At 33.9% G+C, this 14869-nt stretch overlaps 1 protein-coding gene across 2 annotated transcripts in view; it reads left to right on the plus strand.

Annotated features, from left to right (window-relative positions):
- DYNC2H1 (dynein cytoplasmic 2 heavy chain 1) overlaps nt 1–14869 on the plus strand; it is a 352433-nt gene that overhangs the window by 119718 nt on the left and 217846 nt on the right. Inside the window, exons 60-64 of one of the 2 annotated variants that reach the window (XM_023208014.3) lie at nt 2799–2885; nt 5317–5443; nt 6970–7111; nt 7704–7813; nt 12873–12893. In XM_023208014.3, the coding sequence (XP_023063782.2) occupies nt 2799–2885; nt 5317–5443; nt 6970–7111; nt 7704–7813; nt 12873–12893 (487 nt within the window). The remainder of the gene's footprint in view (nt 1–2798; nt 2886–5316; nt 5444–6969; nt 7112–7703; nt 7814–12872; nt 12894–14869) is intronic. The other variant, XM_023208015.3, reaches the window with a different exon arrangement.

A 14869-nucleotide genomic window follows, 5' to 3' on the forward strand; every position in this document is an offset into this window, starting at 1 on the left:
TCTTCTGGGTCTAGCACCCAGCAGAGCTACCAGGCTCTGGGCTGGTGTTGGGGAGTGTCTGCACAGTGTCCTGTGATGTGATCTGTCTTCAGGTCTCTTAGCCGTGAATACCAGCACCTGCTCCACTGGAGGTAGCAGGGGAATGAGGTGAACTCTGTGATGGTCCTTGGTTTTGTTTTTGTTTAGTGGACTGGTTTTGTGTTGATGGGCCTCCAGCCAGGAGGTGGCACTTTCAAGAGTGCCTCAGCTGTGGTCCTATAGGGAGGATGCAAACTTGCCCTAGGGACACCTGGTTAACAATTCAGGTTTCTCAGGCAGTAGGCAGGGCCTTAGAGCTTTCAAGAAATTATGACCTTTGTCTTTGGCTACCAGGGCAGGTAGAGAAAGACCACCTGGTGGGGGCAGGGATAGGTGTCTCTGAGCTCAGCCTCTCCTTTGGTGAGGCTTTTGCTGTGGCTGCTGTGGGGGATGGGAGTGTGGTTTCCATTCCAATGTAATTTTTCCCCCAGGGTGATTATGGCTGCCTCTGCTGAGTCATACAGGTCACCCAGGGTAGTTGAGGAAGGCCAGCAGGCACAGGCCTCGCTGGCTTTCTATGTAGCCTGCAGTCCTAAAGGCTGGTCTCACTCCCACCGTGCCCCAACAACGCCAGTGACCAGGGCTGAGAACTTGCCCCAGATCATGTGCCTTCCGTTAAGAAAGCAAGCAGACTAATAAGTTTTTCGGTATGTCAGGGAGACTGCAGTAGTGACCCAGTTCCTTCAAAGGGTCATTAATTCTTTTGGCTTTCCTAGTATGTTCCTACAGTAGTTCTTGCAGCAAAAGTTCACCATGTGAGTCTCCACATGCTGCTCTGTCTGTCTGAGTGGGAGCTGCAAGGTAGTCCCGCGTGCTGTCTGTCATCTTAATCCTAATTGATCTATATTCTTGATTGTTCAATTTTTGACATTATCTATTAACTTCCTGCTGTGTATTAACAGTTATTCATCTTATTTCCTTTCTTGTACACTTTTTTGTTCTATATATAAGAATTGCCTCCTTTTTTTAGTTGATTATATTTTTCTGTTTACATATCACAAATTTATCCATAGTTTCTCTGTCAGAGCCCTGAAACATCTTCATTGATCTGTGTGTTCTATTTATTTTTTCTTAGCTTTAGGCCTGCTGTTTAAGGCTGTTGTCTTGGAGCTTCTCTTCAGCATTGTTCTAGAGATTACCTATTGTATTCTTTTACTGTGAATTCCTGTCTTTCTCTTCCTTCCTTTAGTTCTTCAGGTTTCTAGAACACATCTTCCATGGTAGAAAGAGTATATGGGCTGGAACATATTTTGAGATTTGCATGTCTAAAAGTATTTATAATATGTTATTGTATGTGATCAATAATTGGGTTGGGTTTAAATACTAGACTAGAAATAGTTTTAGCTCACAGTTTTGAAGGCCTTATTCTATCAGCAATTCTCAAAATTTGGTTCCTAGACCGGCAGCATCAGCATCACTTTGGAACTTGTTAAAAGTGCAGATTTTTGAACTCCACCCAAACGAACTGATTCTGATTCAGATACATTGTAGGGGAGGGGACTGTAAGGCTTGTAATCTCGATTTTGACAGGTAATTTTGGTGTACACTAAAGTTTGAGAACCCCTATTGTACTCTCTTCTAGAGTTCAGTGTTGCTTTTAGAAAGTCTAATGCTACTTTGATTCCCAGTGTTTTGTATATTACTCCATATTTTTAGGAAGTTAGGAAGCTTTCTTGACTTGTCTGATCTTTGGCTGTTAGTTATTAATCATGAGTTTTAGAAGTCTGACTGGAAGACCTGAGTGTGTGGCCTGGGCTCCTTAACTGCTGAGCATCACTGTAAGGTGATCAAGTATGGACTGGCCATTTTATGGCAACCCCTTAATATTTGTAGGTATTTTGAGAGGATAGGGTGTCAATCATTTTACTGTAAAGGAATCTTTATATCTTTTGCCTAGGATGTGTGCATAGAGGTTGATGGAGATGAGTAGGGGCATAAGCTAGACTTGCGGCATTCTGGGTTATGTTAGAGGTAGTCAGCTCTCAATAGAGGATGGATTCTGAGGTCAAACGCTTTGTAATATCAATTATTAAATAATCTTCTGTATTCGGCTTTATTGTTACCTTCAGAAGTATGTTTACATTTTCTGAACCTTTTAGGATTCTGCTTTTTTTTTTGACTCCTCTTCATATAGGCATTTTAGCTTTTGGCTTTTTGCGTTCTGATATGTTAGTTATTACTTTTTAAAATTTTATTGAACTTTGAGGGTGCAGGAGGCTGAGGTGGGAAGATTGCTTGAGCCTAGGAGTTTGAGGCTGCAGTGGGCTCTGTTCAGACCACTGCACTACAGCCTGGGAGACAGAGTAAGACTCTGTCTCTTAAGAAAAGGAAATTATTTTTGAAATTTTTCCTATTTCATACTTTCCTCTTTTGATCTTTGTGCATATGTATCTTTCTTATTTTCTTGGCTTCATTTTAGTAGGTTTCTAGAAGGGTTAGAAGATAAATAAATATGTTTACCATTTTTATCCAGAAATGTACATGTATGAGTGTTTTTAAATATAGATTCCTAGAAGTGGTATAGTTGGATCAGAAGAAACACTTTTAATTTTAGCATTGCTTTTCAAATTAAATTCTAAGTAAAGGTGTTATAATATTGAATTAATGACAGTTTTAATTGTCATATATTTACTGTAGGATTACATTGTAAGGTGCTGCTGCTGCTTTATAGTTGGTATCTAAAATAGGAATGGCTTTTATAATATTGAGTTATATTTTAGGAATCTGAAGAAAACTGAAGACAGAAAAAGGAAACTAGAGGACCTCCTTAATTCTGTTGGTCAAAAGGTATCAGAACTCAAAGAAAAGTAAGTTTTATTTTGAAGCGTATTTAGGATAATGCTGAGAGTGTTTACATTTGACATCTTGGTTTATTTCCTGTTTTGACTTTTAAGATTTTAGACTTTTATGTCAGATGAGGCTATGGGACCCACTAGTCTATAAACTTTTTAAGGATACATTATTATGTTTAAAAGTTCTATCCTTTTAACTTTTTTTCTCCTTCGTGTTAAAAAAAGTCTTCATGCAAATATTGTACTCAAGGATCATTTTTGAATATTATTAGTCTTAAAGCCTTTCATGTATAATAGTACAGGGTAGAAAATATTGGTATGGGAATTATATATATATAATGTTAGAACATTTTCTTTTAAAAGTTGTGAAGATTGAAAAACTGAATAATATCTGATTGAATACAGTATATGTTGAAGTGATGTGTCATGCTTCCTTTTTTTAATGGAAGCAAAATTAATTATTGCACCAAGAAATTAATCAGATTAAAACTGAATTTTTTTCTCTATGTTCAGGAAACAATTCTCTCTCTGTCTCTGTCTCTCTCTCTCCCCCCTCTCTCCCTTCCTCAGTTTCTCTTTCTCTCTCACTAATATATATTTATAGAGAAATACTTATAGAAAAAAGCAAACCAAAAAGAAATCCCCAAACCAATAAACGCAGTATTTTCAATATTCCTGAACAATTACCATGTTAGAAATATAGGAAAGAAATCACATCAATTTTTTCCAGATATTATTATTAGAGAAGTACAAGACAAATAAGTATAATGTATTATTTTCACTGTCATATGCTCACAATCAGCACTTAATATTCAGCTAATGCTGAAATATTTATTGAATAATTAGCTTATTATAGCAATATTTTGACTTCATTTATTAGTCACTTGCTGTGTTAGGTGTTATACTGGGTAATTTATGTATTCATTTCTTTAATCCTTAAAACAATGATGAGAAGTAAATCTATTTCTGTTTAGCAGATTAGGAAGGTTAAAATTATATAGTCTTTTTTGTTTAAAGTTGAACAGCTAATAAAATACTAAGCCATGTTAGATACTAGGTTTGTCTAATTCCATGAAGTTTCTGCTCTTAACCATTGCACCATACTACCATTATTTCGGAAGGATTATTGTGAGAACTTTTGGAATTAACTTTTAATTTCAAGTAAAACAGAATGACATTTTTCATTGTGGAGTCATTGATGAGAATGAATTAATGTTGGTTACCATGCTATTACTTATTGTGATCCTTAATTAAGGTTTAATTGACTCTAGGCCATGAATAACAGTCTTATTTTCTTACATATTAACAAAGAATAAAGGACTTGAAAAATAAGCATGATCTATCAATTTTTAAATTCTGATTTTACAAAATTAAAGAGATGGTTTCCATTTCTAATACAACTTGTACAGAGATATGAGAGTTGATTTAATGCAACAATATTCATTGCAAAACCATGTTCAAGGTGTAGTATGAAATGTTGTGCTCAATAAACATGCAGCTTTCTATTTCCAGGTTTTAGAACAGTGCTGTTTAATGGAATTTCATGAGATTATGGAAATGTTCTGTGCTCTTTGTTATCCAGTATGGTAGCCAGTAGTCTTATGTGGCTACTGAGCACTTGCAGTGTTTGTAATATGACTGAGGAATTGAATTTAAAATTTTATTTATCTTTAGTTAATTTAAATTTAAATAGCCACAAAGTGGCTAGTGGCTATTTGTCTATATTGGAGAAGTTGGTTCTAGCGTCTTATGTCTAGGGAAGGAAGGAAGAAGGCACTTAGAGAGACAATGAAATATACTATAAAGTGCATGCAACTTAGTGCCAGCCACATCTGTATATGAATTTTAGATCCTCTGCTGATTATTGATGAGAACCTGGGTAATAATTTCTTTGGGTTTAAGTTTGCATATGTATAGCATACAATTTATGATACTTAACTTGAATATAGGGAGAGATTATATATAATGTACTAAAATGAATTTTGAAATTTTATTTGTAGTTTTAGTGGTAAATGTTAGAGGGAGTTGGGCTGTGGGATGAGGAAGGGTGTGGTTCGAAGCTACTCTAGGCAAATGGAACATTCTGAAGAACAGGGGAGATATAGGATATTTACTGATAATGTAAAATTCTTCTGATATTGACATATATTAATGGTTTTGCTGATCAGTAATATAATGGAATAAAACTAGAAAGACAGATGGGATGTTTAGAATAGTGCCTTGAATGCTGTATTGGCAAATTTTTATATAATGTAGTAGAGCGTGGAGGCCCTGTCAAGTTTTTTGTTGGTTTGTCTCTTCTATTAATGTCACTTTGTATGCAAACATTAATGGTATTATCATTGATTAAATTATGGATAAAAGTTTACTTTGTTACTTATGGATAATTTCATTAAATCTCTCCCAAATCCTTTTTGCTTTTAATTAAATTTTAATGTTTACATAGATTTCAGAGCAGGACTTCAGAAGCTGCAAAACTTGAAGCTGAAGTAAGCAAAGCACAAGAAACAATCAAAGCTGCAGAAGTCTTAATTAATCAGCTTGATAGAGAACATAAGAGATGGAATGCACAGGTTTGTTTGACAGAGGGGCCATGAGGAGTCTACCTTTAAAATCCAGGAACTCTATAATGTAATGTATGTTAAGAAAAAGGAGAGAAAGATCCATTAATTTGCACCTGGTTCAGGATAAATAATGTAGATATAAATGGCCATTATGTGAATTACTCTTTAAACAAAGTGTCTTTATATGAATAGAGTTTTAGGCGAAGCAGCCTATTTTCCTTTCAGTTCTGTATGTTATTGAGAGATGAGCAGGATGAAAATGAGTGGATGGAAAACTTAGTACTCCTTAGAATTTTCTTTGAATTTACCTTCACCAGGACAGTAATTTTAGGATTTGACACTGTAGGGTATTTATTTTTTCTTGAAATATTTTATTATTTTGACTTTTTAGTGTTGTCTCTTGTTTTTTCTTGGTTTATTTCTGAAATCAGTTAAGCTTCCTTTCCTTTCCTTTCCTGATCCTCCTCATCTGCTCACCTAGTAATGTTGATTGTCCTTGTTATTCTCTTCCACAGCAGCTTTTTCTGTAACTACCTTGGGTGTTATCTCATCCCATCATAATATCACCTACACCTTAATAATGACCAGAGCTACATTTCCAGACTACTGAGTTTTAAATGTATATTTCCAACTCTATATTAGACATTTGCATTTAATTGTCTCTCAGGAACTCAAACCCAACATGTCTAAATTATTTTCTTTTTCTCATTCCAAGTCTCCTTTATTTTCTATTTCACTGGAGGCATCTTTCTTTGGGCATCAATACTAAAAATATATGGGTTGTCTTAGACTCTTCCCTGTTTACTTGTCATATCTATTTGCAAATATTCTTTGTATTTGTCTTTTATCTTTAATGCCAATATTTCTTTGTTTCTCATCTGACTTTTTTAATGTCTTCCTCCTATCTGATCCTTTAATTAGTTCACCCTTCATTTGTCAGCTGAATTATCTTTATAAAACCCAATCTGATTACATTACTCATTGGTTGCTTAAATGCTTTCAATGGCTCACGTCACAGTTTAAAATAGAAACTCCTTTGCATGTCGTGGAAAACCTTTCACAATCTGCCTTTAATTAACTCTCTCTCTCTTCTTTCCTTTAATATAACTACTCTTTCTGCTGAATCTTGTGCTTTATTTACAGTAACCTTTTTGCTAATTGGTCTTCATGCCATGCCATAGCTTTGTTTTGTCCCTTTGTTCATTCTCTGTGCCTTAATCTTAGTTTACAAAGTGATGCAAACTCACAGTTAACTTGGTTGGGATGAAAGTTCTGCTTTCTTTAAAATCATTAAGAACTTTCAATGACTGAATATGTTTGTTTCTACAAATATATTAGGATTTTATACTTTAAAAAAATATCACAGCAGAGTCTGAGATCTTTTTGATATTTTTACATTTTGACTATTATATTCAAAACAAGGAGTTATTACTTATGATTCTTCCCCCCACAATCAAAACCATAAAACTGTCATTTTCTTTAATGTTAGAACATACTCATATATCTCCCTCTTTCTTCGCTCTCTTTTTTTCCAGGTTGTAGAGATAACAGAGGAATTAGCTACTCTTCCTAAAAGAGCTCAACTTGCTGCTGCATTTATTACATATCTTTCTGCTGCTCCTGAGTCTCTGAGAAAAACCTGTTTGGAAGAATGGACCAAGTCAGCTGGTCTTGAGAGTTTGTATTTAGTTATTCCTGAATTTAAAATTTCAATATACTAAAAATGGACCCTTTGTTCTCTGTTATTTTACCTTTTTTAAATGGGGGAAATTTTTTATGGATCACAAGTATACCCTGGAGCTACTTTAGATTTGCCACATTCCCCAAATGTTCTTGAATTTACTTTATTATTATGATTTTTCTATTCTTAAATCACTGTAAAAAACTGAGACGACTGAATTATTTTTGATATTGCATGGATGCAATTAAACATTATGTTACTTTTATTTTTATAATAATTTTATTTGATAGGCTGAGATGTAAGAACTTTAAAATTCCTCATGATTTTAGTGGTATTTTACAAAATTATTTTAGTTTGCGAAACATTCACTCAAAGAAATAGGACTTCATGGAGTTCCATTCTTTTGCACTTTTTGTTTTTGTTTCTGACTTTTTTCTTCTTAGGTTTGGGTGTTAAATGTGGAAGAATGGGTTTCAAGTTAAGGACTGTTGTAGGACTTTTGTTTTGGAATAAATAACTTTATTTCCTTCCCTTCATCAAGTACAAGATCATTGTAGTGAAGTATTTTCAATATCTTCAACTTTTCAGAATTTGATCTGAGGAGATTTCTTTGTACTGAAAGTGAGCAGTTAATTTGGAAAAGTGAAGGCCTACCATCAGATGACCTTTCCATAGAAAATGCTCTTGTAATATTACAGGTAGTTAATTTATTTTAATTTTTTATTAGAAATGTTTTATTGTCAAGCTTGCTCTGGAAATTGTGTTCTTCATATTCTTAGTCTTTCACAGTTACCCTTTTCTTACTAAAATAAAAATATTTTGCTAATGAAAACCCATTAATGATTCAGTTAGTGAATGTATGACTTTCAGTATAATTTATTTTTTACCTTAATATAAAAGTATAAAGTGGCATTCTTTTGATGGCAAAATGTTCTAAATTGTATTTCCTAATAGTAGTAGAAGTATTTTAGGGATACCCAATTCATTGGTTATATAGTTTCTTCATGAGTGCAGACTAGAGTATATGCCTTCATAAATTTTATATTTTTATTTCATTTTATTTTGCCAAACAAAATTAGCAAAAAGTGAAGATAAGTTTTTGGCTTATCATTTAGAGATAATCATACACATATTTTGGAAAATTGTTTTGTCACATAGTACAGGTTTTCCAAAGCTGTTTAAAATAGAAAACAGCATAACCTTATCATCAGTGAATGTGAAAACCAAATTCAAAGCCATGCACACAAATAAATAATCACTTTGAATAAAGTTTGATTTTTCCCATTAACTTGGTTTACTTTTCTGATATGGAACTTGGAAGATAATTTTTACTTCTTGATAATGTGATTTTTCTATTCTTTCTGTCAATAGTTTATATTTCATAATAAGTATTAGTATTCCTTTTCCTCTTTGTAATCCTTCTCTCTGCCTACACACTATTTCCTTATTCTTATTTTTTAACTCCATAGTTTCAAAGAAAGCATGAACATTAAACACGTTCCTCTTTATGTAGCATAAACTGTATTATAAGATTCATATTTTAGGTGCTGCTCATTACTTGATCATTTGTTCTGTTTTATTAGACTTAATAATCAGCTGACTATGCTTCAGCTCACTATATTGGTGACTTACCAGTAGAGAATTTGCTGACCACTAATTGAATAGTTTTGCCTTCTTTTAATTTGATTTTGCCTGTTTTTAAATTTACTTAAAAATTTTTTTTTATTATTTTCACAATGGAATCACAAATACTTATACTCTAAATACTTATATAAGTAAATGTATTGCATTTTGGCAAACTATGTGCTTTTTATTATATTTATTATTCCCTCCCTAAGGTTTCCTAGCCACCTCTTTTTCCTGTTTCAATAATCCAAGAAAGCAATTCATGGCAAAAAAAAAAAAAAAAAAAAAGTTTAAGAATTCTTTTCTATTCCATAAGAAACAAGGGGAGGGTGGTAAGTCTGTAGACAAAATATGTTTATCAGAATAATTTTTTTACTGATGTTAATTGAAAATGCTTAGTTTTGTATTCTGAATTGTCTCTCATGATGGATATGGGAAATTGCTTTTGAAATTAATAATAAGCCTAAATTTACTTTGTATTTAACATTGCTAAGCTCCTTTTAGATAATTACTTGCATTTATATGACAAAAGAAAAATCACTGGAAACATTTCTTAGAGTAATTAGTTATTTTGTTGAAATGAATTTGCCATTATGGTAGACACTCCATCTCAGTTTTAAGGTGTACTAGATTTCAAATTAGTTGTAGTTTAAGGGTGTGATTGGATAGCATATAATCTGTGACATCAACTCATTAACATCACCATGTATGTAAAATTAAATCTCTAAATATATATTAGTTGGGCTTCTGGGAAAAGATGGCTAGACATGATAAGTAAGATGCATTTGTGATTCAGAGGTATAATACATCTCATTAACTGTGCTAAAGCTGGCCTGGCATAGTGGCTCATGCTTGTAATCCCAGCACTTTGGGAGGCCGAGGTGGGTGGATCATCTGAGGTCAGAAGTTCGAGACCAGTCAGAAGTTCGAGACCATGTTGGTATGGCCAACATGGTCTCTACTAGAAATATAAAAATTAGCTAGGCATTGTGGCATGCACCTGTAGCTCCAGCTACTCAGAAGGTTGAGGCGGGAGAATCGCTTGAACCCGGGAGTCAGAAGTTGCAGTGAGCCGAGATCATGTCACTGCACGCACCAGCCTGGGTGACAGAGTGAGACTTCTCAAAACACACATACACACACACACACACACACACACACACAAAACAATGCTAAAGCTTTTCTGAGGTTCTCCCTCTCAGTGGAGGAGGCGTTCCCTGAGGCCAGTGATTACTCAACAATTTCATTGATGCTAAGAAAGGCTTTTGTGTCTAAAACTATTCTTTTATTGGTCTTACAAGGATGCTTAAAATTGTCATATTTAGGTTAAGCTAACTATTGAAGTTCATGTATTGCCAGAGAGAGTAATTAGTCAAATCCTTTTATACCTTGGTCTTACCACAGGAATTAGTTTTACTATGTTGGCAGAAAGCTCATATGACCTACGTCTTTGAGGGACAGGGAAGAATTTGACCATAGTGATCATATATCCTGGATTGCTTGGTCTATGGTTTGCACTTGTTGTCCTGATACAATTATTCATAGTTTTCCTTTCACTTTCTACAGTGTCATGGTTTGGGTGATAAATTATATGATCTAATACTGGTCAACTCAGTGGATAATGGAAAGTATAAGGCTATTAGAAACTATGGAGAAGGTGTGAGTGAAAAGCATCCAGAAAGGAGGTGGAGAAGATGACTAATTTAAATATCAGATTTTATGTGGGTTTTTCTTGTGAAGACATCTGTTGAATGTTTGTGTTTTATTGTTATAGACAGTTCGTGTCAAATTGGTTTTAACTCAAAATTTCTGAGATTTTTTTCTTACTGCCTTTTGGTATATGCTAAGGAAATGCAAACTAATGTGATACTAGTCTAAGAATATAAAATTATGATGGTAAAATTTATAACTTCAAAGTTAACTTCCCCACATAGGAAAAAGTTTTTCAATCCTCACATAAGTAATAATAATAATCAATACTTGTGTAGTACTTATCATGTTGTGCATATATTACTATTTAATAATAAATAGGTAAAGCACTTAAACACATAACTCATGTAATTCTCAAATCAACCCAATCTATTAGATACATGTGTATTAGATACATATTAGATACCCTTTATAGATAAGGAAATTGAGGCACAGAAGAGTTAATGCACTTACCTAAGGTCACATGGCTGTCAAGTGGTAGAGCCAGGATTCAAACCCAGGCCATCTAGCTCCTGTCTATACACTTCTCATAGAAGTGTGTGTGTGTGTGTGTGTGTGTGTAACCTTATTTATTTTATATTATTCTTGTTAATGTAACTCTCCTTAGTGAATCCAGAGATAGGCTTAATTTCATTTATAAAATGTTTTTGCTTTTATCCCATTTATAAGTGTTAAAAATAGACACAACATTATAGAGTATACTAGGTGTTTTAAAAATTATCTCTTTCAAAAATATCCTTTGCCCAATCTTTTTTCCCTCCAAGGAGAGAAGAATTTAAATAGAGATTGTGTATCTTGTATTTTTAACCTGTCTTCTGAACTATTGACCTATAGCTCTACCTACCTGTTAGATGTTTTTACCTGAGATTCCTAGGCAGCTCAAAATTTATCATCCTTTAACTAAACTCACCATTGTTTATTTTCTTTAAGTTAAGAATCTTCCTGTGGCCAATTGTAGCACATTTAAAGGAAAAAACTAGCAATTTATGCTTTCAAATACCTGAGATGCCTAAAAGGTTGGGGTGAGCTTCTGAATTAAAGTAATTTTTACCAGGAGATCTCTGCCTTCATTTTATGAGATGGGTTCATTCTCAGATAGGTTCTCTTTACCCTTTGTTAGCCTTGACCTTTGGTGACTCCATGTTTACCTTTATTAGATTTTATGTTTCCAGACTAAAGATGTGTCATTCACTCCCTCTGCACCACAGATAATACGCCAGTCTCCCAAAAGGATTCTGATTGGTTAACTTAGATCATCTGCTCATATTGATAACCCATCAGAAATACATTTAGAGGGATATGCAGGGTAGGCAAGGTAGCTCTCTGCTATAAAACTCATTTTTCTTCCCCTCTCACTCCCTAGAACCTGCTTCTCTTATTTTCTACCACCAGAGATATCACAATCTTTTCTTGGTAATGCAAGCTACAACCCTGTACATCATTCTTACTATGCCTCTTTCATTTTTCATTCAGTTAATTATTCAACTAATCTTGTCAAATCTATTTCTCAAATGTCTCATGAATTCATCCTGTTTTAATCACATCTGCTGCCAGTGACTTCATTTATGCTTTCATCATTTTGTGTCTGGATAAATATGTCATTATACCAGCTGGTTCCTTGTTTCCAGTACCACTTCCTTTACTGTTGTTGGAGTGATTTTCTAAAACATTAATCTGATCATAATATTGCCTCAATTAATGTATTTTAGTGATTTCTCATTGCCTGCAGTATAAAAATTTCATTATCCTTAGACATAGCATAAAAAGCTGATCATGATCAGACAGACTCCAGATTACTCCTGCCATTTTATATGCATCATCTTTGCCCATATTTATTTTTCTCTAGCTACACCAGAGTGCTGTAAGTTTTCCAAATACTCCAAACTTTTTTATTCCCCTCTATATCATGCTGTTGTTTTTGCCTGAAATGTTTTGCTTTCTTCACTTCTTTGCCTAGCTAATCTCTCTTGGCTTAGTTTGACTTGAATTGTTTTCTAGCCATAACTTCACCTATCATCTTTCAGTAGCAACTTGTGCACCTTTTGATGATGAATTTTTTATTTTTGTGTCTTTATTACATGTAAAGTTATTGAGGTTAAGGAAATGTATTTTATTGATTTCTGTACTCCTTGTACTATCTTACTATAGTTGTTATCCAACATATAGATGAATTAATGAACAAACGAATAAATGAATGAAAGGTCAACATTTTTGGATTGAGTATAGTTGTAGAATTTAACTATATTTAATCATGGAATACAGAGATAAAATGTACCATAGAAATCTTATCTTAATCTGTCTGGAGACATATGAATAAGACGACAACAAACTTGTAAATACCCTTTGAAAAACTTAAGCATGTTTTCTTTGCTAAAAACATTTTGAAACATTACCTTTCTTCTTTTCATTTAACTGCATCAGATCATTGGTTTGAAATCATGGGTAAGAACTTTTTAAAAATTTAAAATAATTACTTTTGTAGTTAGGCAAAATGCAGAATTGTGAAATATTTGCTATTGAATGCTAGCATAAAATTAGATCAAAAACCTAGGTGCAGCGCCATGGTAACACTTCACAGGCTATTTGCTAACCACGTCATTGTGCTTCGAGTAGTACATTTACATGATGGAGCAGTAAGTGAAACCTCTGGTAATAGATGCTGGGTGATGATCATACAGTGTAACATGGCAGGAGGTATGATAGGAGCAGTCTACTGTGGGTGCAAGTGACAACAAGGTACCTTGTTTGTGGAGAATTTTAAAATACTAATAAAGCTGTTTTAAAGTCATTCATCTCTTTATTATCACCATGTGCTAGCAATTCTAAACAACATTGGTGATACAAAACTATTCGTCCACAGGGCAGATAATCCCCACTATCTCCCTCCCTCTTGGTGTGCCACTGAGATAACATGTATGCTCTTATTAGATATACAATGTTCCCCCCTTTTCTCCTGGGGATGTGTTCCAAGACCCTCAGTGGATGCCTGAAAGTTCGGGTAGTACTGAACCCATATATATATACACACACACACACACATATGTACACACGGGGTTATACATTTTTATAACACACATACATACTGTGTTATACGTACATGCATATATATACATACATACTATGTTTTTTTCCTAAACATACAGACTATAATAAAGTTCAGTGTATAAGTTATACACAGTAAGAGATTAACAACAATAATGATAAAATAGAACAACTATAACAGTATACTGTAATAAAAATTAAGTGAATGTAGTTTTTCTTTCTGCCTGTCAAAATAACATATTGTACTGTACTCACCTATTTTTGGACTGTGGTTGACCATGGGTAACTGAAACTATGAAAGGAAATTATTGATAAGGGGGATTGCTGTACCCCATTCTAAGTGTTCATCTTACTCTGACTTTCATATGTGTTCTCTTACTCTTATAGCACACAATTCTATTATATTTTTCAAATAAATGTGAAAACTTAAGAAAAATTAGATCGGTTTAAATTTTACTAGGTAGCAATGATTGTTAGATGACTTTTAAATTTATCATTTATGGTATATATTTTATACATATGTAATTGGCTTTCTTCTGTCTACTAAGTACCATTGTGTGTGGAGGGCATTTTCACTGGTGTCTAATTCCCTTTTTTTTTTGAGATGGAGTCTCACTCTGTTGCCAGGCTGGAGTTCAGTGGGACGATCTTGGCTCACTGCAGCCTCTGCCTCCAGGGTTCAAGTGATTCTCCTGCCTCAGCCTCCCAAGTAGCTGAAACTACAGTTGTGTGCCACCACACCTGACTAATTTTTGTATTTTAAATAGAGACGGGGTTTCACCGTGTTGGCCAGGATGGTCTTGATCTCTTGACCTCGTGATCCATCCGCCTCAGCCTCCCAAAGTGCTGGAATTATAGGCTTGAGCCACCGCACCAGGCCTAAACTTCCTTTTTTTTTAGAATTTAATTAGTGCAGGATGTTCTGTATGTATTTAGTTGTTAGTTCATTCATTAGATCTTAACCTACAGTCCATGTAATTTTCTCTTCTAGGGTACTCCTTTAGTAATATTAGATATGTACTGCTTTAGAAGAATTAATGTCTTAAAATGTAAGCAATTATATTGATAATCAGCAGTATTTTAATGATTTGCTCATATTTCTTTTTATGGCCTTTATAGTTTTTATTCAAAAAACCAATATATATGTATACTGTATGTATAGATAGATAGATAAATAGATAGATAGGGAATAATTTGTGTATTTTAAAAGCCAAAAAGAATGGTGCAAATGACATCAGCTTGAGACTAAAGCTCTTGCTTAGCATAATGTTGGTACACATTTTCTGTGTTATTTTGTGTTAAGTAGGACTGTACTCTCTATACTCTGGCTAAATGTAATTACCTAATATTAACTCCTGGTCACTGAAAATTTATTA

This window comes from Piliocolobus tephrosceles, chromosome 13 (genome assembly GCF_002776525.5).
Source record: "Piliocolobus tephrosceles isolate RC106 chromosome 13, ASM277652v3, whole genome shotgun sequence".
NCBI classification, from domain to species: Eukaryota; Metazoa; Chordata; class Mammalia; order Primates; family Cercopithecidae; genus Piliocolobus; species Piliocolobus tephrosceles.